The sequence below is a fragment of the Hemitrygon akajei genome, chromosome 9, assembly GCF_048418815.1.
Source record: "Hemitrygon akajei chromosome 9, sHemAka1.3, whole genome shotgun sequence".
Classification (NCBI taxonomy): Eukaryota; Metazoa; Chordata; class Chondrichthyes; order Myliobatiformes; family Dasyatidae; genus Hemitrygon; species Hemitrygon akajei.
Genome location: NC_133132.1, coordinates 176,002,743 through 176,028,438, shown reverse-complemented (window position 1 = coordinate 176,028,438; position 25,696 = coordinate 176,002,743). Strand labels below are relative to the sequence as shown.

Here is a 25,696-nt window from a genome sequence, read left to right as displayed (position 1 = left end):
TCCCCCCATCCCTTCCCACTGATCTCCCTCCTGGCACTTATCCTTATAAGCGGAACAAGTGCTACACCTGCCCTTACACTTCCTCCCTCACCACCATTCAGGCCCCAGACAGACCTTCCAGGTGAGACGACACTTTACCTGTGAGTCGGCTGGTGTGGTATACTGCATCCGGTGCTCCCGGTGTGGCCTTTTATATATTGGTGAGACCTGACACAGACTGGGAGACTGTTTCACTGAACACCTACGCTCTGTCTGCCAGAGAAAGCAGGATCTCTCAGTGGCCACACATTTTAATTCCACGTCCCATTCCCATTCTGATATGTCTATCCACGGCCTCCTTTTTTATCTCTCTCTGCCCATCACTCTTTTCCTGTTCTCCATCTCCCTCTGGTGCTCCCCTTCCCCTTTCTTTCTCCCTAGGCCTCCTGTCCCATGATCCTTTCCCTTCTCCAGCTCTGTATCCCTTTTGCCAATCACTTTTCCAGCTCTTAGCTTCACCCCACCTCCTCCTGTCTTCTCCTATCATTTCAGATTTCCCCCTCTCCCTCCTATTTTCAAATCTCTTACCATCTTTTCTTTCAGTTAGTCCTGTCGAAGGGTCTCAGCCCGAAACATCGACAGTGCTTCTTCCTATAGCTGCTGCCTGGCCTGCTGTGTTCCACCAGCATTTTGTGTGTGGGGCTATGGGTAACCCTAGTTAATTTCTAAATTAAGTACATGTTCGGCACAGCATTGTGGGCCGAAGGGCCTGTATTGTGCTGTAGGTTTTCTATGTTTCTATAATAATGCTGATCCTTTATAAGACACTAGTCAGACTGCATTTAGAGTATTGTCAACAGTTTTGGGATCTATATCTCAGAAAAGATGTGTTATCATTGGACAGAGTCCAGAGGAGTTTCATGAGAAAGGTTCTGGGAATGAAGAGGTTAATGTATGAGGATTGTTTAGTAGCTTTGGGTCTATACTCACTGGAATTTAGGAGAATGTGGGGTGATCATATTGAAACCTACCAAATGTTGAAAGAACAAGATTGGGTGGATGTGGAGAGGATGTTTCTTATGGTTGGTGTATCTTGAACTAGGGGACACAGCCTCAAAATTGAGGGTGACCCCTTTAGAACAGAGTTAAGGAGGAATACTTTTATCCAGAGTGTAGTAAATCTGTGGAATGCTCTTCCACAGACTGCAGTGATGGCCAAGTCCGTGGGTATATTTAAGGCGGAAGTTGATTGCTTCATGATTGGTCAGGGCAGCAAAGGATATGGTAAGAAGGCAGGTGTATGAGGATGACTGGGATCTGGGATCAGCCATGAGGAAATGGTGGAGCAGATTCAATGGGCTAAGTGGCCTAATTCTGCTCCTATGTCTTATGTCTTATGATCTGAGGATGATTTAACTATATCTGTTAGGGACCTTGTAATTTCTGCACTAGCCACTCACAGGATCTGAAGGAACACCTTTTCAGTCCCTGGGGACTATATTATATTATATAAATATTATAATATATATAATCTATTATATAAATAAAATTATTTATTATTGTGATTTGAGTTCTTTTTTATTCTTATGTACTGCAATGCACTGCTGCCACAAAGACAACCGATTTCGGCACATATGCTAGTGATTGATATGAAAGCTGATTCCGATTCTGATTCACTGGAATCCCTGGAAAGCATCTTAGATTGGCAAGGCGCTTCAGCAAGAATGCAAGGTCAGGGAATTATCCACAGGATGGTAATGGCCGCCTCAGATTCACCTCAAATGTCATGTTGCATATGTCAATCAGAAGGTCAATTTTTGCTCTGAATTCTCTAATTTAGCTTTGATTTTCCTGCTGGATGCAGAGGTCATTGTCACTTTCCATTCTCAGAAGGTACTTAAATTTAATTTCCATGTAAATTACTGCCAGCAAAATGTTAACTCCGAGGTTTGCTCTACAGTTACTGTGCCTTCCTTTGGTCACCCTTACTCAATTGTCTAAGGTTGTTTAATGTCATTTCTAGTACACAAGTGTAAAGGAGAACAAAATGATTGTTACTGCGGATCTGATCCAGCACAATAAAAACACAACAATAAAAAACACAATGAATATAAATACATAAGATTGCTTGTATACATAAATTGATTGTATGTTCATAGTGTCTGTACATAAGGTGACTCTGATAGGAAATGATAAAGTAGTGGTGGTTGGGGGTGTGGAGAGGTGGGTTAGTGGGTGGAGGTGTTGGTCAGCCATACTGTTTGGGGAAAGTGACTGTTATTGAATCTGATGGTCCTGACGTGTGTGCAACATAGTTTCCTCCGTTGGGAGTGGGACGAACAGTCCATGAGCTGGGTGGGTGGAATCTTTCATGATGTTATTTGTCAGGATGATGAAGCCGATGGCCTTTCAATGTAAAAATAATAATAGAAGTAACTGAATCAAAATAAATTTAAGGGGATGCAAGTACAGTTTTGAAAACTTGCAAATAGAGAGCATGCCTACATTGGAGCTAATTGATACTGTCACTCAGGTTTCTGGGTCACAAAGACTTTACAGAACAGCTGTTGTGACGTTGTGAATGATTGCTTGAAACAAATGTATCAATAGAGCTGAATACTCAACAGAGGCCAACATACTCATGTGAGCACTTGGGTGGCCTTCACACAACAGTGAGGCCATAAGACCATAAGATACAGAAGCAGAATTAAGCCATCTGGCCCATCAGGTCTGTTCTGCCATTCAATCATGGTTGATTCTTTCTCCCCATCAGCCCCACACCCCAGCCTTCTCCCCTTAACCTCTGATTCCATGTCCAATCAAGAACCTGTCAAGCTCTGCCTTAAAATACACTTAGCAACCTGGCCTTCACAGAGGCCTGTGGTAACAAGTTCCACAAATTCTCCACCCTCTGGCTAAACTTATTCATTATAATAATATCTTATACAGTTTGAATCTTCCTCTCCTATCATTGTTGCTGTGCTCGATATTGATATGCTGGTTTTGGACCAGGTGGAGTAAAGTTTCAAGAGTTTGGAAACTAAGTCAGATATAATAGGTCCAGGTACGACCTGTAGAAAGCCATCTCAGGGTAGTACAGTACATGGTGACAAATATGTTTGTTAATAATACATTTGCTTTGAAACTTAAAAATTGAGCTAGTCATTGGATTTAATAAAGTTTAAACTGTTGGTGAATTTGGAGAAGAAATTAGATTTTTTGTTTAAGGCTTATAAAATAATGTCCCATGGCTTTTAAAAGGGAATTGGATGCACACGATGGAATCCTGATGAAGGGTAACCTTGCCATGCACGGTGTCAAACCTGACTGTGAAAGGAGAAGAGGTGGGCATAAGGCTCGCAACCCCATCCTGTAAATAGCCAGAGCTACAGAAATGGTAACAGAGGTTCCAAAGACCTCTTCTGTGAGGGAGGAAAGCTGCACCAAGAAGATGAGCCACACCTGGAGACAATATAGAAGATTGGTGAGCTACTATCAGTGGACTATACACCAACAGGGGTGTTGGGGCATGAGCTAAGCCTGAAGAAGGGTCTTAGCTCAAAATATCAACTGGTCATTTCTCCCCATAGATCCTGCCGGAACTGCTGGGTCACTCCTGCATTTTGTGTGTTGCCCCATATTCAGAGTATCTGCAGAATCTCTTGTGTCAAATTAATGGAACAACTGTGAACCCAGGATAAAGCAAAGGAAACACATTAGAAGCACCTCCTAATAGGGGAGAAGAGCAATAATTTTAAAGAATAAATTCAGCAATAAAAAACAGCTTTCTTTTAAGAATACCTCATGCTTTCCTACTACAAATGTTCCCGGAAATTCAAAGTAAAATTTATTATCAGAGTACAACACGTCACTACGTACAACCCTGAGATTCTTTTTCTGCAGACATGCTTAGCCAATCCATAGAACAGTAACTGTAAACAATGGACAACAAACTGTGCAAATGGTAATATAAGTAAACAGCAATAAATAACGAGCATGAAATAACAAGATAAAGAGTCTTTAAAGTGAGACCATCAGTTGTGGGAAGGAGGAGAGTAAGTGTAGTTATCCCCTTTGTTCAAGAGCCTGATAATTGACGGCATTATGTTCAATTATGTGCATACCTGGTGTGCAGCCTCAGTTTTTTTTTTGTCAATATTTGGGTGCCTTTGTAATCTCCTACCTGAATGTTCCTAGTTGGGGCTTGGTTCTTTGTCACTCTTTAGCTCAACTACCAGGTTCTATGCCAATGCATACCAAAATTCAAAGTTCAAAGTTCAGACTAAATTTATTGTCCATTCTGGGCTGCTCACTCACCTTTGGTTCCCACTGGCCACATACTCTCAATGGTCTCTTTGTTAGGTGCATGAGAAAAATGTGTGCAATTAGTTGTTTCACTACAGCAGTACATTATCATACATAAAATAGACTATAAATTAAAATAAGAGTTATATATAGGTAATGCAAAATGAGAATAAAAATATATTAAGGTAGCATTCATGAGTTCTTGTCTGTTCAAAAATCTGATGGTTTGACTTTGGGCTCTCTGAATCTCTTTTTAAATAATCACACTGTTGCGTAAAGTTGATTGGAAACAATTGTAAGTATGATATTCTTCAGAGCAATTGAAATACATTTTCAAAGTTTGCAAAATTTTAAATTTACCTTTGTCATTTTCAGATGTTCCCCAAAGGACAAGTTTGAATTGACGCACAGTTGTCGCATTGATTTCATTGTCAGACCGATGACAGTCAGTGACTGTACCTTTGTTGTCCAATACCTGAGCAACAACATAAAATTTGTTTGATGAGCCAATAGCTTTTGTTCAGTACCACTACAGAGAAAGTGCAGTGCAGGAAGACAATATGATGCAATGTCATAACAAAGTAGATTTTGAGGTCAAGAATCAATTTATTATGGAAAAGAACACTACTGCACAGAAACAGGCCCTCCTGCCTAATTAGTCCATGTGGAATTATTAATCTGCCTACTCCTATCTACCTGAACTGGGACCACTGGGACCATAGTTCTCCATACCCATCTCATCTATGCACTTATCCAACACTTCTCTTAAAATCAACCATGCATGCATTACTTCCACTGGCAGCTCATTCCAAACTTTCACCATCCTTTGAGTGAATAAGATGCCCCCTCCCATGTTCCTCATAATTTTGTATACCTCTTTCAAATCTCTCCTCATCCCTTTATGTTCCAGAGAATGCAGGAGAGCTTAAGTAGTTTTTTTTTGCATCTGCATTTACTCAGGAGATAGACAGAGAGTCTATAGAAGTGAGGCAAAGCAGCATGGGCCCTAGACAGTTTACAGAGGGTTAGGTATTTGCTGTATTTAGGCAATTTAGGGTGGATAAATCCCCAGAGCCTGACAAGGAGTTCCCTTTAACTCTGTGAGAGTCAAGTGCAGAAATTGTAGGACACCTAATAGAGATATTCAAACCATCCTTAGCAACAGTGGAGGTACTGGAGGATTGGAGGATTGCTAATATTTTTCTGCTGTTTAAGAAAAGTTCTAACAATAAATCAGGAAATTACAGGCCAGAGAGTTTGACATCAGTAGTGGGTGTCATTTATATCAATTATCTGGATGATAATGTGGTTAACTGCATCAGCAAGTTTGTGAATAACACAGAGCTCGATAAAAGCGATGAAATGGACTTTTAAGATCGTAAATCAGTGGGTTGTTGTTAAGTTTCCTGCTTGCTGTGAAAATGGGGGACACCTCCCTTTCCCTAGTCAGGGAGAGAGAGAACCTGTGAGTTGTCAAATTTCAGACGAAATGTGAAGCTTTTGAGGTAACTTTGGCCCATGTCTTTGCTATTGCTTAGCACATGCTTGGGCTCGGTGATGGTATTGATTGTGTTTATTATTGCCAATTGGGGGAGGGGTGATTGTTGCCTTGCTGCCACTTACGTGCAGGAGGGGGGCAGCTGGGGGGCACTTTGAGGTTCTCACGTTTAACTGTTGTCCATTCTTTGGGGAACTTCTCTGTTTTTGTGGATGTTTTGTGAAGGAAAAGCATTTCAGGATGTATATTGTATACATTTCTCTGACATTAAACTTGACCTTCGACCTTTGAATCTTTGAAGATTGGGGTGTCCTGGACAGTGAGGAAGTCTATCATGGCTTGCAGTGGGATCTAGGTCAGCTGAGAAAATGGTCTCAAAAATGGCAGATGGAATTTAATGCAGACCTATGCAAGTACTGGAGTTGGTCTTACATAGTGAACGGTAGAGCATTGAGAAGTGTGGTAGAACAAAGGGATCTGGGAATAAAGACAGACAGACAGACAGACATACTTGATTGATCCCGAGGGAAACTGGGTTTCATTACAGATGCACCAACCAAGAATAGTGAAGAAATATAGCAATATAAAACCATAAATAATTAAATAATAAGTTAATCATGCCAAGTGGAAATAAGTCCAGGACCAGCCTATTGGCTCAGGGTGTCTGACACTCCAAGGGAGGAGTTGTAAAGTTTGATGGCCACAGGTAGCAATGACTTCCTTTGACGCTCAGTGTTGCATCTCGGTGGAATGAGTCTCTGGCTGAATGTACTCCTGTGCCTAACCAGTACATTATGGAGTGGATGGGAGTCATTGTCCAAGATGACATGCAACTTGGACAGCATCCTCTTTTCAGACACCGCCGTCAGAGAGTCCAGTTCCACCCCCACAACATCACTGGCCTTACGAATGAGTTTGTTGATTCTGTTGGTGTCTGCTACCCTCAGCCTGCTGCCCCAGCACACAACAGCAAACATGATAGCACTGGCCACCACAGACTCGTAGAACATCCTCAGCATCGTCCGGCAGATGTTAAAGGACCTCACTCTCCTCAGGAAATAGAGATGGCTCTGACCCTTCTTGTAGACAGCCTCAGTGTTCTTTAACCAGTCCAGTTTATTGTCCATTCGTATCCCCAGGTATTTGTAATCCCCCACTATGTCCACACTGATCCCTTGGATGGAAACAGGGGTCACCGGTGTCCTAGCCCTCCTCAGGTCCACCACCAGCTCCTTAGTCTTTTTCACATATATGGGTCCATATCTCATTGAAAGTACATTACGGGTAGATAGGGTTGTAAATAAAGCCTTTGTCACATTGGCCTTCATAACAATGTTTTGATTGCAGGAGATGGGATGCGATGTTGCAGCTGTACGAGGGGTGATTGATAAGTTTGTGGCCTAAGGTAGAAGGAGTCAACTTTAGAAAACCTAGCACTTTTATTTTTCAACATAGTCCCCTCCTGCATGTACACACTTAGTCCAGCGGTCGTAGAGCATACGGATCCCTTCTTTGTAGAAGTGGTCCACAGCAGGGGTGATTGATAAGTTTGTGGCCTAAGGTAGAAGGAGATGAGTTATTAACTTCAAACTTTCTGAATTATCACTCAAAGAGTTGAACTGTGCGTGTATGTAACAAGAGCGTCTTGGACCTCCAGGTGGTCCACAGCAGGGCTGATTTATTACGTCCATGGCCTAAAGTGAAAGGAGATGAGTTATACAGCACTCGTTAATGGTGGTTATATACAGGCCTCTCAACAGTAGCTGGGAGGTGGACCACAGGTTACAACAGGAAATAGAAAAGGCAAGTCAAATGGGCAATGTTATGGCAGTGATGGGAGAATTTAACATGTAGGTCGATTGGGAAAATCAGGTTTGAAATGGATCTCAAGAGAATGAGTTTGTTGATTGCCTAAGAGATAGTTTTTTTTAGAGCAGTTTGTCATTAAGCCAGAGGCAATTGGGAAGCATAAGGTAAAAGAACCATTAGGAACCAGTGATCACAATATGATTGTGTTCAACTTGAAATTTGATAAGGAAAAAGTAAAGTCTGATGTAGCAGTATTTCAATGCAGTGAGGGAAATTACAGTGGTATGACCGAGGAATTCGCCAAAGTAAATTTGAAGGAGCTGCTGGCAAGATTAATGGGAAGATAGAGGATTGGGAAGTTTGATAACCCTTTCAGTCCTGAAATCATCCTTGTGAATCTCTTCTGGACCCTCTCCAATGCCAGCACATCTTTTCAAAGATGAGGGACCCAAACTCAAGATGAGGCCTCGCCAGTTCCTTATAAAGCCTCAGCATCACATCCTTGGTCTTGCATTCTGGATCTCTTGAAATGAATGTTAACATGGCATCTGCCTTCTTCACCGCTGATTCAACCTGCAAGTTGACCTTCAGGGTGTTCTGCTCCAGGACTCCCAAGGCTATGCATCTCAGATTCCTGGATTTCTCCCAGTTTAGAAAATAGTCCGCACATTTATTTCTACTACCAAGATGCACGACCATGCATTTTCCAACATTATATTTTATTTGCCACTTTCTTGCCCACACTCCTAATCTGTCTAAGTCCTTCTGCATCCTGCCTGTTTCCTCAACATGACCTTCCCCTTCATCAATCTTCTTATCACCTGCAAACCTGGCAACAAAGCTATCTATTCCATCATCTAAGTCGTTTATATACAGTATAAAAAGAAGTGGTCCCAACACCGATCCCTGCAGACCACCACAAGTCACTGGCAGACAACCAGAAAAGGATCCCACTCTCTGCCTCTTACCAATCAGCCAATGCTCTAACCATGCCAGTAACTTTCCTGTAATACCATGGGCTCTTAACTTGATAAGCAGCCTCGCATGTGGCACCTTGTCAAAGGCCTTCTGAAAGACCAAATATACAACATCCACTACATCCCCTTTATCTATCCTACTTGTAATCTCCTCAAAGAATTCCAACAGGTTCATCAGGCAGGATTTTCCCTGAAGGAAACCATGCTGACTTTGTATAATCTGTGGAATTCTTTGCCACAGGCCTCTGCGGAGGCCAAGTCTTTATATATATTTAAGGCAGAAGCTGATAGATTCTTGATTGATCAGGGTATAAAAGGTACAGGGGAGGGGGGAAGCAGGAGATTTGGGCCAAGCCCAAAATAGTTCAGCCATGATGAAATGGCGGAGCAGACTTGAGGTGTTCCTATATCTTGTGGTGTTCTGGTATTTTAGATGAGCTGACAGGATGGAGTATGTTAGGAGAGTGGATAGAAACAGTATAAGAAGGATCAGTTTCAGTACAGTACAGGTATCCAGATACTTGAGCAATTTACATTCAATTAATGAAGTGAGTCTGGAATGAAAACTGGCATCACGTATGCATGTTTTCCATAAACCTATAGATTGTTGTGAAAATCCATCAAGTTTACTGGTGTCATTCAGATTTAAACTTTGGCATCCGTTCCCTCTCATACCTAAATGTGATATTGCATCTACTACAAAATGGTTCATTTCTACCTGCCCTCTGAAATGGTTGAGGGAAGTGTTCATTTGAAAGAGCAGTAGAGTATGAGTAACCATTGCCATCCTGGCTGGCAAGGTCCACACCCTGTCTACACCTAATCAAGAAATGACAGGGTCAACTTGCTGAGCAGTACATCCCGCCGCACGCTTGTCACACACTTCTGCCATACACACCTGTCGCACACTTCTGTCTTACGCTCCTGCTGCACATACATTTGTGTTACACACTTCTGCCATACAGCTTAGTTGCACACTTTGATGCAAAATTCCAGAAGACATAGGATCAGAATTAGGTATTTTGGCCCATTGAGTTGAACGGCTCCACTATTCCATCACAGCTGATTTATTATCCGTCTCAACCCCATTCTCCTGCCTTCTCCCTGTAAATTTTGACACCCTGAATAATCAAGAACCTCTCAATCTCCACTTTAAATATATCCAATCACTTGACCTCCAGTCGTCTGTGGCAATGATTCCACAGATTGCTCTGGATAAAGAAATTCCTTCTCATCTCCATTGAGGATGTCCCTCTATTCTGAGGCCGTGCCATCTGGTGCTAAACTTCCCCACTGTAGGAAACATCCTTTCCATATCCACTCCTAAAACTACTCTATAATAAAGCTACATTGAAGAACTAAAAATATACTTTGAAACCTTTACCAACTCCCCATACCAATAACTTAAAAATAAACATGAACTTCTAGAAGGCATGCTGTGCAGAAGAGATATTTAATAAGGGTATGGTGTGTGATTGAGTACAGTTCAATACTCAGAAAGGGGACAGAGAACTGATTAAAACACACAACGATTACTGAATGTTTTAATCAACTTGAAGACCTCCATTCTTGAGTGGAGTCTCCTCAATCATACACAAAGTTCATTAGCAGATGGGTCAGAATAAACCAATTTTTAATTTGTTAAGTAAATAAATTTGTTCTACTTTCTTCAGTCACTAATTGCTTACCTGAATCAGTCAGAAGCACTGTCACTCTGAAATTAAAGAGTGCTTCATTCAGAATATTACAGGACATTAATGTATATTTTAAGCTAGAAGTTCAAAGTATTACAGGTTATTAGTGTATATTCTAAGTAAAGATTCAAAATACTACAGAATATTTGCATGTATTCAGAGCCAAAGTTTTTCAAACCTTTTTATGCTGAGTTCAGTTCAGGGATTTATTTCTTTTTGTCCGTCCCACATCGTCTTTTTGACTCTCATTTAAATATAGACAAATAATAATTACTGTGGACCCTTCCTTTTCTTCATACTGACAAGGCCACCCCTAATCAGAAAACCTAAACCCTTCAATGCAGCAATTCCTGAAAAGTGCATTGATTAGGAAAGGAATATAAGCCAAGGAAGTCTGTGTGGTTGTTCAGAACTCCTAAGGATGGCTTTTCACAGGATTTCTCAACTGGGGTTCCATGAGAAGTTGCTAGAGATTCCATGAGAGATCACGATTAAAAAAACACCATTGTTTGAACTTTGTGCGATGCACGATGCTAACACTCGCAGCGGTGGGCAGTGACCGAGCATCCCCATTAGCAATCTTGTTAGAGGTCTCTCTGCCCAGTATGGCAGTGCGTAGTAGGACCATGTTTATTTGCTTGAGTCCATTCTCAGTTCATGATACCAGATAGGGGAGACCGTTTATAGGTGGGAGCTTCCCCAATTTCCCTTACATGCCATTGGCTGATTTATAGGAAAGAACAAACTGCCAATGTCATAGAAAATTGGAGGGAGGGAAATTTTCATTCTAAAGACGGTTGAATGTGGTGATTTTGGAAGAGGAGGTGTGAGGTGGAAGAGGAGGACTTCAGGCCTAGGCCTACAGACAATTCTGATAATGTTAATGATGAATTATGATCTGAGTCATTTCACTACTCTAGTACAACAGACACGAAAATAAGTCCATCTTTACGATCAAAACTACTTATCAATGGGTTTTATACAGACTGGTGATCCAAGGTCTCCTACTCTATAGTGCTAGTCTGTTGTAAACAATTTACAAATGTAGCAATGGCTCCGGCAAATTGAAAAGACACCTAACTACAAATCACAGCCATCTGACACGTAAAAGTGTAGATTATTTTAAACGACTATTGGAATCTCAAAATGGATTGGAGCTTTTGAAAATAAAGTCACAGTCAGTAAAAGGGTTGAGAAAGCAAACTATTTAGTAACTTTAAGACCAGTTCACTCGAGAATGTTTAAAACACTGCAAAAACCTGGACAAAGAGGTCACCAATCTCCTGCTTCATACAGAAATCTGGTGGCTTAGCAAAGGAAGAGTTCTCAACGGGGTGTTTGAGCTGAACAGTGAATTGCAGGAGTACTTTTGAGAAAATAGTAGGTCAGATTTGGTGAGTTCTTTGAAGATGAAGAACGACTGCAGAAAGTAGCCTGCTCATGTGAACAGGCTGAATACGTCTCTGCAAGGCCCTGGAGAAAATGTTTTGACTTCAAGTGACAAGATTCTTGGATTTAAAAGGAAACTGAATCTTTGGAAAAATCATGTTGCAAAAGGAAATACTGAAAATGTTTCCTTTGCTGTTTGGGCTAGAGAGTGAGGAAGGATTTCAGAAAGTCTCTACTCTTATTGAAAACCGCCTGGAAGAACTGCAGAACAAAATTGAACAGCATTTTTCCTCCCTTTCAACACAAGTGTATGACTGGATGAGGGACCATTTCTCTGAATCTTCTGTTAAGCCTAAGAACTTGGTTTTGAGAGAAGAGGAAGAACTTTGTGAGCTGCAGTCTGATCATGCACTCAAGATGAGACTTACTGACCTGCCTCTGGACAAAATAGAAAACCTAGAGCACAATACAGGCCCTTTGGCCCACAAAGTTGTGCCGAACATGTCCCTACCTTAGAAATTACTATGCTTACCCATAGCCCTCTATTTTTCTAAGTTCTGGATTTCTGTGTAAGAGTATCCTGCCATTCATAGGAAAGCAATGAACATTTTGCTGCAGTTTTCAATAATATCTGTGAGCAAGCTTTTTCTTGTTTAATAAGCATCAAGAGCAAAGATGGAAATTGTCTCATTTCAGTTGAAGGTGAAACCTGTATGTACTTATCTCAAGTTTGAACCGGAATAGAGAAATTTATTATGTTTGCCTTATGAATTTTTACAATTTATGAAAGAGAAAGGAAGAGGTTAATTTCAAGAAAGGTAAGCCAACTGTGTTTTTTCAAGAAACTTTGGCTAAAAATTTATTCTCTACTCAAAAGAGTGTTGACAATTATTTTTGGATTAGTATATCTACAACTTATTGATCACGCTAAAGTAGCATGAGCTGTAGATTTAATAATTTTTACGCAGGGGTTCCCTGAGACTTGAAAATTATTTCAAGGGTTCCTCCAGGGCAAAATGGTTGAGAAAGCCTGGCTTGGCAGTTGGCATAATGCTCTACAGCACCAGTGACCCAGATTCACTTCCCGCTGCTGCATGTAAAGACCAGTTTCCTCTCACATTTCAAAGGCATACAGTTTAGTAAGGGTTAATAAGCTGTGGGCACGCTATGTTGATGCCAGAAGCATGGCGATACTTGCAGGCTGTCCCCACCATATCCTTGGACTGTGTTGGTCACTGGTGCAAATAATGTATTTCACTGTATGTTTTTTTTATAAATATGTGTCAGATCAAGCTAATCTTTAAAATCTTTACTGCATTGTTAAAAACAAGCAGTTCGGTGAATTACCTAACCAACATCTTCTTTCATTCAATATAAGCTAGAGTCACTGATCTTAATATTATTTCATGATGTTTGTTGTGCGAGAAGTAATTGTCTCATTTGTTTGCCTAACAATCATCACTAATTTACCACACAACCTGTTCATAAATGGGTTGATGAGCTTGCAGGGTGCTGCTGTTCTAAGTGGTTGGGAGTTCAGAAACAAAATCAGAATCAGGTTTATCGTCATTGACAAAGGTCATGAAATTTGTTGTTTTGCAGCAGCAGCATACCACAATTCATAAAATTTCAATAAGAAATATATTAAAATTTTAAATTAAATGGGTAGTGTAAAAAGAGAGCCAAAAATACCGAGATAGTGACTAGGAATTGTTTCATTGTCCATTCAGAAATCTGATGGCAGAGGTACAGCAAATACTGAAGACTGTAGCATCAGTAGTGAGTATCAAGAAGGTATAGAAAAGGGAGGAGCAGGAGCACTTAGAGGACTGCTTCAAATTGGTGGAGTGTACTGTATTCAGGGATTCGGAGGCTGAAGTCAGACTGTCTTTCAAGGCAGCAGGTCCCAATGGAATAACTAGAGAGAAGGAGGATGAGAGGAGACATGATAGAGATGCACAAGATATTAAGAGGAATAGATAGAGTGGACAGCCAGTGCCTCTTCCCCATGGCACCACTGCTCAGTACAAGAGGACATGGCTTTAAGGTAAGGGGATGGAAGTTCAAGGGGGATATTAGAGGAAGGTTTTTTCACTCAGAGAGTGGTTGGTGCATGGAATGCACTGCCTGAGTCAGTGGTGGAGGCAGATACACTAGTGAAGTTTAAGAGACTACTAGACAGGTATATGGAGGAATTTAAGGTGGGGGGTTTATATGGGAGGCAGGGTTTGAGGGTCAGCACAACATTGTGGGCTAAAGGGCCTGTAATGCGCTGTACTATTCTATAACTGGTAGGGCTCTGAAAACCTGTGCCAACCAACTAGTGGGTGTGTTCAAAGACATTTTCAATCTCTCATTGATACAGCTGGAAGTTCCCACCTACTTCAAAAGGGTAAAAAAGATCATAAAAGTCCCCAAGAAGAGCAGGGTGAGCTGCCTTAATGATTATTGTCCGATAGCACTCACATCCATGGTGATGAAATGGTTTGAGAGGTTGGTGGCTGGAATTAACTCCTATCTCAGCAAGGGCCTGGAACCACTGTTATTTACCCATCACCACAATAGATCTCCAGTGGATATGATCTCATTGACTCTTCACATGGCCTTGGATTGCTTGGACAATATCACTACCTATGTCAGGATATTGACTACAACTCAGTGTTTAACACAATCATTCTTACAGTTCTGATCGAAAATCTCCAAAACCAAGACCGTTATACTTAACTCTGCAACTAAATCCTCGACTTCCTAACCAGAAGACCACAACATGTGCAGATCAGCAATAATATCTCCACCTCACTGTATGTCAACACTGGCACATCTCAGGGGTGTGTGCTTAGCCCACTGCTCTACTCTCTCTACACCCATGATTGTGTGTCTAGGCACAGTTCAAATGCCATCTATAAATTTGTTGATGTTACAACTATTGTTAGCAGAATTTCAGATGGTGATGAGAGGGTTACAGGAGCAAGGTATGTCAGCTAGTTGAATGAGTGGTGTTGTATCAACAACCATGCACTCAACGTCAGTAAGACCAAAGTGTGGACTTCAAGAAAGGGTAAGATGAGGGGAACACACACTTGTCCTCATAGAAGAATCAGAATTGGAATGAGTGAGCATTTTCAAGTTCCTAAGCATCAACATCTCTGAGGGTCTATCCTGGGTCCAACATACGGATGCAGCTGCAAAGAAGGCATGACAGCAGCTATATTTCATTGGACTTTGAGATTTGCTATGTCACCAAAGATACTCACAAATTTCTACAGATGTACTGTGGAGAGCATACTAACTGACTACATCACCATCTGGAATGGGGGGGGGGGGGGGGGTGGGGGCAGGAATCAAAATAAGCTGCATGGAGTTGTAAACTTATTCACCTTCACCAGCTCCCATAGTATCCAGGACGGCTTTAAGGAGCGATGTCTCAAAAAGGAGGCATCCATCATTAAGCACCCCTATCACTCAGAACATGCCCTGCATTCATTACTGCCATCAGGAGGGAGGTACAGGAGCCTGAAGGTACATGCTTAATGATACAGGAACAAATTTTTCCTCTCTGCACAGATTTCTGAATGGACATTGAACCCATAAACACGATCTTACTATTTTTAAAATTTTTGTACCACTTATTCAATTCTTATTTAATTTAGTTTTTTTTTAACATATATGTATTTGTTGTCTATATGGCAGCAGTATATTGCAATGCATAAAAATAGAAAAAAACTGAATTACTGTGTGTGTGTGTGTGTGTGTGTGTGTGTGTGTGTGTGTGTGTGTGTGTGTGTGTGTGTGTGTGTGTGTGTGTGTGTGTGTGTGTGTGTGTAAAAACCAAATGCAAAGAAATTTCTTTAGCCAGAGGGTGGTGAATTTGTGGAATTTATTACCACAGGCATCAGTGGAGGGCAAGTCATTGGGTGTATTTAAGGCAGAGATTGATAAGTTCCTGATTGGACATGGCATCAAAGGTTACGTGGAGAAGGCCAGGAACTGGGGTTGAGGAGGAGAAAAAATGATCAGCCATGATTGTATGATGGAACTGACCCAATGGGCCAAATGGCCTAATTCTGCTCTTATGTCTTATGGTCTGTTGTTTTATATGCCAATGATATTAAGACCTGATTCTAAGTCAGTGGATGTTGTTTCCATGGATTTTCAGAAGGCCTTCGGCATCGTTCCTTAAATGAACCAGATAAGAACCATGGTATTACAGGAAAGACACTGGCATGGATAGAGCATTGGCTGATTGGCAGGAGGCAGTGAGCAGGAATAAAAGAAGCCTATTCTGGTTGGTTGCCTGTGACTAGTGATGTTCCACAGGGGTTGGAATTCGGACCACTTCTTGTCACGTTATTTGTCAATGATTTGGATGCTGGAATTGATGGTTTTGTGGCCAAGTTTTGTAGATGATACAAAGGCAGGTTGAGGGCCTGGTAGTGTTAAGGAAGGAAGAGTTTGCAGAAGGACTTTGTCAGATTAGAGGAATGGACAATGGAGTGGCAGATGGAATATAGTGTCGAGAATTGTACAGCCATGCACTTCAGTAGAAGGAATAAAGGCGTGGTCTACTTTCTAAACAGGGAAAAATCATAAATCAGAGGTGCATAGGGACTTGGGAGTCCTTGTGCAGGATTCCCTAAAGGTTAATTTGTTGTTTGAGCTTGTGGTAAGGAAGGCAAATTAAATGTTATCATTCATTTACAGAGGAATAGAATATAAAAGCAAGGACATGATGCTGAGCCTTCATAAGTCATTGGTCAGACGATATTTGGAATTGAGTGTGAGACAGACACAGAGGCACATCCAACTTGGCATAGGGTCAAGAAGATTAGAAAGTTAAATGCATGGCTCAAGGATTGGTGTTGGAGAAGCAGTGGAAGCTACCTCAGTAAATATATTTAAGACAAGGTTGGACAGAATTTTGCATAGTAGGGGTACTAAAGGTTATGGGGAAAAGGCAGGTAGGTGAAGATGAGTCTATAGTCAGATCAGCCATGATCTTATTGAATGGTGGAACAGGCTTGATAGGCCAGATGACCTACTCCTCCTGTTCCTATTTCTTATGATCTTATGAAGTGGGTTTGAATTGATAGGAAATTGGCACCAGTATTGGGGAAGGATGGAGTTTTACCAATGGACAGGCTCCACCTGAAACGTGTTGGGACCTGGATCCTAGCGAATCGCATAAAGAGAGCTGTGGATAGGACTTTAAACTAAATAGTAAGGGGGTGGGTTCAACAGATTGGAGAAGTATGGATAAAGTAAAAGAGAAAAGTGTGGCATGACTCCCCAAATCGTTAATGTCTTTCTATAGGGGCCCAACTGACAGCATCCTGACTGGCTGTATCTCTGCCTGGTCTGGGAACTGTACTTCCTTCAACTGCAGGACTCTGCAGAGAGTGGTGCAGATAGCCCAGCACATCTACAGATGTGAACTTCCCACTATTCTGAACATTTACAGCGACAGGTGTGTAAAAAGGGCTCGAAGGATCACTGCGGGACCCAAGTCACCCCAACCACAAAAGGTTCTAGCTGCAACCACTGCAGCATAAAACCCAGGACCAGCAGGCTCTGGGACAGCTTCTTCCACCAGGCCATCAGACTGATTAATTTATACCGATACAAACTGTATATAAATGTGATATTGACTGTCCTGTTGTACATAGTATTTATTACAAATTACAAGAAATTATACTTTGCACATTTAGACGGAGATGTAGCATAAAGATATTTAGTCCTCATGTACATGAAGGATGTAAGAAATAAAGTCAATTCAATTCAATAAAGATAAAGATAAAGCTAAAGATTAAAAAAAGAAAAGTAAGAGAGGAGTAAAGAAAAGTCAAGTGTAAAGCGTAAATAATTACAAGATTTTAAAAGCACATGGAGTGTAAGGGCACTTGATCTGAATGCCTGTAGTATTGAAAACAAGGTCAATGAACTCATGGCATAAATCATTACTGATTTAGTGGACATTACAGAAACGTAGTTGCAGGGTGGACTGGGAATTAAATATCCAAGGATATAAGGCAATATGGACAGATAGATAGGAAGGTAAGGGAGTTGAGGTAGTGTTCTTAACTGAGGATGAGATCAGAATGATGGTGAGATTTAAGGAACAAAATGTTGATTCCATCTGGGTAACTGAAAGATTGGGAAGACTTTAAAAACAACAACTAACCACAACGTGAGCAATAAAGAAAGGGAAGCTAGATTATGAAGATAAAATAACACAAAATATAAAAATAAATAGCAAAAGCTTTTACAACTATATAAAGCGGAAAAGGGTGGCTAAAATGAACATAGGTCTCTTGCAGGATGAGATGGGGGAATTAATATTGGGTAATGAGGAAATGGCTGAGGCTTTGAATGTCTATTTTGTGTCAGTCTTCAAAGTGGAGGACACGGTTAACATGTCAAAGAGAGATGTTATGGATGCGATGGGAGGTGAGGACCTCGATACAATAACTATCACTAAAGAGGTAGTGTTGAGCAAACTTGTGGGCCTGAAGATAGATAAGTCCCCTGGTCCTGATGGAATGTATCCCAGGGTACTGAAAGAAATGGCAGAAGTTATAGTAGAGGCTGAGGTGATGATTTACCAGAATTTTTTGGACTCTGGGAAGGTCCCTGTGGATTGTAAAATGGCAAATATCATTCCACTGTTCAAAAAAGGGTGTAGGCAAAAGATAGGTAACTATAGGCCAGTTAGTTTAACATCTGTAGTTGGGAAAATGCTGAAGCTATCATTAAAGAAGAAATAGCGAGGCATCTAGAGAGAAATAGATCCATCAGGCAAATGAAGCGTGGATTCAGCAAAGGCAGGTCCTGTTTGACAAATTTACTGGAGTTCTTTGAGGATATAACAAGCACAGTGGATAGATGGGAACAGATGGACATTACTTAGTTGGATTTCCAGTAGGCATTCGATAAGGTGCTGCATAAAAAACTTAAAAGGATGCATAGAGTTGGGGGTGGTGTATTAGCATGGATAGGGGACTGGTTAACTAATAGAAAGCAGAGAGTTGGGATATAAGGGTGTTACTCTGGTTGGCAATCAGTGGTGAGCGGTGTGCCACAGGAGTCAGTGCATGGCCCGCAACTGTTCACGACATGTATTAACAATCTGGAAGAGGAGACCGAGTTTAGTGTATCTAAGTTTGTTGATGATACTAAATTGAGTGAAAAAGCAAAATGTAAAGGAGATATGGAGAATGTGCAGAAAGATATAGATAAGTTAAGTGAGTGGGCAAAGATCTTGCAGATGGAATACAATGTTGGTAAATGCGAGGTCACCCACTTTGGAAGGAAAAATGGAAGAGCAGATTGTTACTTAAATGTTAAAAATTTCAGCACACTGCTGTGCCGAGGGACCTGAGAGTGCTTATGTATGAATCACAAAAGGTTGGTTTTCAGGTGTAGCAGGCCATCAAAAATGCAGATGTGATGTTGGCCTTCATTGCTAAAAGGATTGAATTTAAGAGTAGGGAAGTTACGCTGCAACTGTACAGGGTACTGGTGAGGCCGCACCTGGAGTACTGTGTGCAGTTCTGGTCTCCTTACTTGAGGAAGGATATACTGGCTTTGGAGGCAGTGCAGAGGAGGTTCACCAGGTTGAATTCAGAGATGAGGGGGTTAGACTATGAGGAGAGATTGAGTTGCATGGGACTGTACTTGCTGGAATTCAGAAGAATAAAAAGATCTTTTAGAAACAATTATGCAATTATGAAAGGGATAGATAAGATAAAGGCAGCAGAGTTGTTTCCACTAACTATGGGACCCAATCTCAAGATTTGGTGAGTAGATGAGGAGGAACTGCTTTTCCCAAAGAGTGGTGGATCTGTGGAATTCTCTGCCCAATGAAACAATGGAGGCTACCTCAGTAAATATATTTAAGCCAAGGTTGGATAGATTTTTGCATAGTAAGGGAATTAAGAGTTATGGCAAAAGGCAGGTCAGTGGAGATGAGCCCATGGCCAGATCAGCCATGATCTTATTGAATGGCAGAGCAGGCTTGATGGGCCAGATGGCCTATTCCTGCTCTTTATTCTTATCTTCTTATATTCAACCTGTGCACAATTGATTGTTTAAGTATAGTTAAGTACGTGGGCCCTTTTTGTTTTAAGACCATAAGACCACAAAACATACGAGCAGAAATAGGCCATCTGGCCCATCAAGTCTACTTCACCATTCAATCATTGATGATCATTTTTTTTCCTTCTCCTCAACCCCAGTTCCTGGCCTTCTCCTCATAACCTTTGATGCCATGTCCAATCAAGAACTTATCAATCTCTGCCTTAAATACACCCAATAACCTGGCCTCCACAGCTGCATGTGGCAACAAATTCTACAAATTCACCACCCTTTGGCTAAAGAAATTTCTCTACATCTCTGTTTTGAAGGGGCACTCCTCTATCCTGAGGCTGTGCCCTCTTGTTCTAGACTCTCCCATCATGGGAAACACCCTTTCCACATCTACTCTGTCTAGGCCTTCCAACATTCACAGCTTTCAATGAGATCCCCCATCATCCTTCTGAATTCTAGTGAGTACAGACCCAGAGCCATCAAATGTTCCTCGCATGATAACCCTTTCATTCCTGGAATCATTCTTGTGAACCTCCTCTGGACCCTCTCCAATGCCAACACATCTCTTCTAAGATGAGGGGCCCAAAACTGTTCACAATACTCACGGTGAGGCCTCACCAATGTCTTATAAAGCCTCAACATCACATCCTTGCTTTTGTATTCTAGACCTCTTGAAATGAATGCTAATGTGGCATTTGCTTTCCTCACCACTGACTCAACCTGCAAGTTAACCTTCGGAGTGTTCTGCACAAGGACTCCCAAGTCCCTATGCATCTCAGATTCCTGGATTTTATTCCCATTTAGAAAATAGTCCACACATTTATTTCTACTACCAAGGTGCAAGACCATGCATTTTCAACATTGTATTTCATTTGCCACTTACTTGCTCATTCTCCTAATCAGTGTAAGTCCTTCTGCATCCTACCTGTTTCCTCAACACTACCAATCTACCAATCTTCATATCATTTACAAACTTGGTAACAAAGCCATCTATTCTGTCATCTAAATCATTTATATACAGCATAAAAAGAAGTGGTCCCAACACCGACTCCTGCGGAACATCACTAGTCACTGCAGCCAACCAAAAAAGGATCCTTTTATGAGAAAAATCAGCATCCACAGCAATGTGGATGAAGACTTTTCACCGTATGAAGACTTTTCTTCTTCAGTTGCCAGCAGTGAATATGTGACAAGTCATCAGTGTTGCTGTGTTGTTTGGTACTCTTGAACTCTACGTCAAGTAGCAGTTATCAGTTCCCTTCCTGGGATTGAAAATGGACACAAGAGGATGGTGGTCTATCACTAGTGTAAACTTGTGTCTACAGAGGTAGTGATGGAACTTCTTTATTCCCCATACTAGGCTAAGGAGCTCTCAGTCGATCAGTGCATAGCTGCAACCTGCACTTGTCAGTGATCTTGAAGCAAACTCAACCAAACATTCAGATCCATCTCCAATGCCATAAGAGGGTGCATTGCACAGCAGACTGATGGGCAACGATGAGTCATAATGGTCGAGCAGTTCATCTGATGTTATTAGTCTCCATGTTGCCTTGAAATGCTCTTTCACATCTTTCTGACCATTCCCACTTTGCTCCAGTCTGTAACTGTGTTCAGTGGGTGCAGCACTGTAGCAATGTTTTGGAGAAATTGTTGGTAGAGGTTTACAAGGCCCAAGTAGGATCTAAGTTGTGATACATTTTCCGGTTTGGGTGCCTGTAGCACTGCTTCATTCTTCTCTTGTGACTTCCATAAGTCATGCTTGTCAATGTCATGTCCAAAATGGGAGATTTCATTCTTGAAAAACTCACGTCTTTCTCTTTGCACACAGACCATAGTCACTCAGGCTGGTAAGCACTTTAGCAAGGTTCTGAAGGTGCTCCTCATCATTTTTGCCAGTCACAATGATGTCATCAAGGCAATGCTTCGTTCCTGGGATATCTTTGAGCAGAGTTCCATTGCTCTTTGCCAAATTGCTGGAGATGATATCAGAACAAAGACGAGACGATTATGCTGGAAGAGCCCTTTGTCAGTGTTGATTGTGAGGAATTTTCTGCTTGATTCCTCAATCTCCATTTGCAGATAGACTTGTGATAAGTCAATCTTTCAAAACCTCTCCCTGCCTGCCAAATATGCAAAAATGTCTTCTATCTGTGGCAGGGGGTACTGCCAGTATGCAGCACCGGGTTGATTCTCACTTTGAAATCCCTAAATACGTGAACAGCTCTGGCCTTGATTAATGAGCATGGCTCAATCACTCCAGAACTTGGAGGTTACAAGAATTCTCTCCAAGTTTGAGTGTTCAGCATTCACTTTGTTGAATCTTGCTGTTACTGCTTCATCCAATTCAGTTCTGACCTTTATGCCTTTGAGTTTACAGTCTCCTTCTCAAATATCTTCTCATCAGCGTTAAGCAGCTATGACATTCTCGGATTGGTACAGCCATCTGGGCTGCCATTGCCTGCTGATGCCACACTGAGAGCTTTGATTGAGTTCCAGTCCAGTTGGATTATTCTCCACCATTCACATCCAAAAACTTTAGTCCTCTATTTTTCAACACATAAAGCTCCAACTGCTGTGTATGGCTTCCATACATCACATTTACTTTCATAACAACATAGAAAACCTACAGCACAATAGAGGCCCTTCGGCCCATAATACTGTGCCAAACGTGTACTTACTTTAGAAATTACCTAGGGTTACTCATAGCCCTCTATTTCTCTAAGCTCCATGTACCTATCCAGGAGGCTCTTAAAAGACCCTATCGTATCTGCCTTCACTACCGTCACTGGCAGCCCATTCCACGCACTCTGCACTCTCTGTGTAAAAACTTGCCTCTGACATCTCCTCTGTACCTACTTCCAAGCACCTTAAAACTGTGCCCTCTCGTGTTAGGCATTTCAGCCCTGGGAAAAAAAAACCTCTGACTATTCACACAATCAATACTTCTCATCACCTTATACACATCTATCAGGTCACCTCTCATCGTCTGTCGCTCCAAGCAAAAAAGGCCAAGTTCACTCAACCTATTCTCATAAGGCATACTCCCCAATCCATCCTTGTAAATCTCTTCTGCACCCTTTCTATAGTCTCCACATCATTTTTGTAGTGAGGCGACTAGAACTGAACACAGTACTCCAAGTGGGGTCTGACCAGGGTCCTATATAGCTGCAACATTACCTCTTGGCTCTTAAACTCAATCCCATGGTTGATGAAGGCCAATACACCGTATGCCTTCTTAACCACAGAATCAACCTGCGCAGTAGCTTTGAATGTCCTATGGACTCAGACCCCAAGATCCCTCTGCTCCCTCTCCACACTGCCAAGAACCTTACCATTAATACTATATTCTGCCATCATATTTGACCTACCAAAATGAACCACCTCACACTTATCTGGGTTGAACTCCATCTGCCACTTCTCAGCCCATTTTTGCATCCTATCGATGTCGCGCTGTAACCTCTGACGGGCGTCCATTGAAATTTGAGAGGGAAAAAAATAAAATCCAATCTTGAAACAAAGAAACATACAAAACCTGCAGCACAATACAGGCCCTTCAGCCCACAAAGCTGTGCCAAACATGTCCTTACCTTAGAAACTACCTAGGGTTAGCAATAGCCTTCTATTTTTCTGAGTTCCATGTATCTGTCCATGAGTCTCTTAAAAGACCCTATCGTATCCGCCTCCACCACTGTCGCCAGCAGACCATTCCCCGTACTCACCACTCTCTACGTAAAAGACTTACCCTTAACATCACCTCTGTACCTACTTCCAAGCACCTTAAAACTATGCCCTCTCGTGTTGGCCATTTCAGCCCTAGGAAAAAGCCTCTGACTATCGACACGATCAATGCCTCTCATCATCTTATACACCTCAATTAGGTCACCTCTCATCCTCGGTCACCCCAAGGAATATAGGCTGAGTTCACTCAACCTATTTTCATAAGGCAACTCTCCAATCCAGGCAACATCCTTGTAAATCTCCTCTGCACCCTTTCTATGGTTTCCACATCTTTCCTACAGAGAAGCAACCAGAACTGAGAACTGATGTGACAGTATTTCAGTTGAATAAAGGAAATTACAATGGCATGAGGGGGAACTGGCCGAAGTTGACTGGAAAAGGACATTTGCAGGAAGGACAGCAGAGTAGCAATGGCTGGAGTTTCTGCGAAGAATGAGAGAAGTGCAAGACAGATTTTTCCAAATAAGAAAAATTTTCAAAAGGAAGAAGGACACTACTGTAGCTGACTAGTGAAGTCAGAGCCAAAGTAAAAGCAAAAGAGGGGGCATACAGAAAAGCCAGAGCTAGTGGGAAGACACTGAGGAGCAGATAAGCAGACAGATTTTAGAATGATGCAGGAAATACAGGGTAGTAGTTATGGGTGATTTCAACTTCCCTCGTATTGACTGGCAGCTCCTGGGTGCAAGGGGGGTAGACAGACAGACAGACAGACATACTTTATTGATCCTGAGGGAGATTGGGTTTCGTTACAGCCGCACCAACCAAGAATAGTGAAGAAATATAGCAATATAAAACCATAAATAATTAAATAATAATAAGTTAATCATGCCAAGTGGAAATAAGTCCAGGACCAGCCTATTGGCTCAGGGTGGCTGACACTCCAAGGGAGGAGTTGTAAAGTTTGATGGCCGCAGGCAGGAATGACTTCCTATGATGCTCAGTGTTACATCTCGGTGGAATGAATCTCTAGCTGAACGTACTCCTGTGCCTAACCAGTACATTATGGAGTGGATGGGAGTCATTGTCCAAGATGGCATGCAACTTGGACAGCATCCTCTTTTTAGACACCACCGTCAGAGAGTCCAGTTCCACCCCCACAACATCACTGGCCTTGTGAATGAGTTTGTTGATTCTGTTGGTGTCTGCTACCCTCAGCCTGCTGCCCCAGCACACAACAGCAAACATGATAGCACTGGCCACCACAGACTCATAGAACATCCTCAGCATCATCCGGCAGATGTTAAAGGACCTCAGTCTCCCCAGGAAATAGAGACGGCTCTGACCCTTCTTGTAGACAGCCTCAGTGTTCTTTGACCAGTCCAGTTTATTGTCAATTCGTATCCCCAGGTATTTGTAATCCTCCACTATGTCCACACTGACCCTTTGGATGGAAACAGGGGTCGCCGGTGCCTTAGCCCTCCTCAGGTCCACCAAAAGCTCCTTAGTCTTTTTCACATTAAGCTGCAGATGATTCTGCTCGCACCATGTGACAAAGTTTCCCACCGTAGCCCTGTACTCAGCCTCATCTCCCTTGCTGATGCATCCAACTATGGCAGAGTCATCAGAAAACTTCTGAAGATGGCAAGACTCTGTGCAGTAGTTGAAGTCCGAGGTGTAGATGGTGAAGAGAAAGGGAGACAGGACAGTCCCCTGTGGAGCCCCAGTGCTGCTGACCACTCTGTCTGACACACAGTGTTGCAAGCGCACGTACTGTGGTCTGCCAGTCAGGTAATCAATAATCCATGACACCAGGGAAGCATCCACCTGCATCACTGTCAGCTTCTCACCCAGCAGAGCAGGGCAGATGGGGCTGAATTTGTCAGGTGTGTTCAAGAAGGATTCCTGACACAGTATGTGGACCAGCCGACGAGAGGAGAGGCTATACTGGATCCAGTTCTGGGTAATGAACCTGGTCAGGTGACAGACCTCTTGGTGGGGGAGCATTTTGGTGAGAGTGATCATAACTCCCTTAGCTTCAGCATAGCTATGGAAAGGGATAAAATCAGATGAAATGGTAAAGTGCTTAACTGGGGAAGGGCTAACTTTGAAGGGATGAGGCAGGAACTAGCAAGAGTAAATTGGAAACAAATGTTCAAAGGGGAAAGCACAGAAGTAATGTGGGAGAAGTTTAGGGACCACTTGAGCTGGGTACAGGATAGGTTTGACCCACTGAGGCAAGGAAAAAAATGGTAGGAAAAGGGAACCATGGCTGACGAAACATGTGA

The 25,696-nt window shown here is 42.0% G+C and overlaps 1 protein-coding gene across 1 annotated transcript in view; it reads right to left on the bottom strand.

The window, feature by feature from the left end:
• LOC140733768 (PC3-like endoprotease variant B) overlaps positions 1-25,696 on the bottom strand; it is a 2,072,848-nt gene that overhangs the window by 101,251 nt on the left and 1,945,901 nt on the right. The window contains 1 exon segment of the mRNA XM_073057521.1: positions 4,645-4,759. Coding sequence (XP_072913622.1) covers positions 4,645-4,759 — 115 coding nt within the window.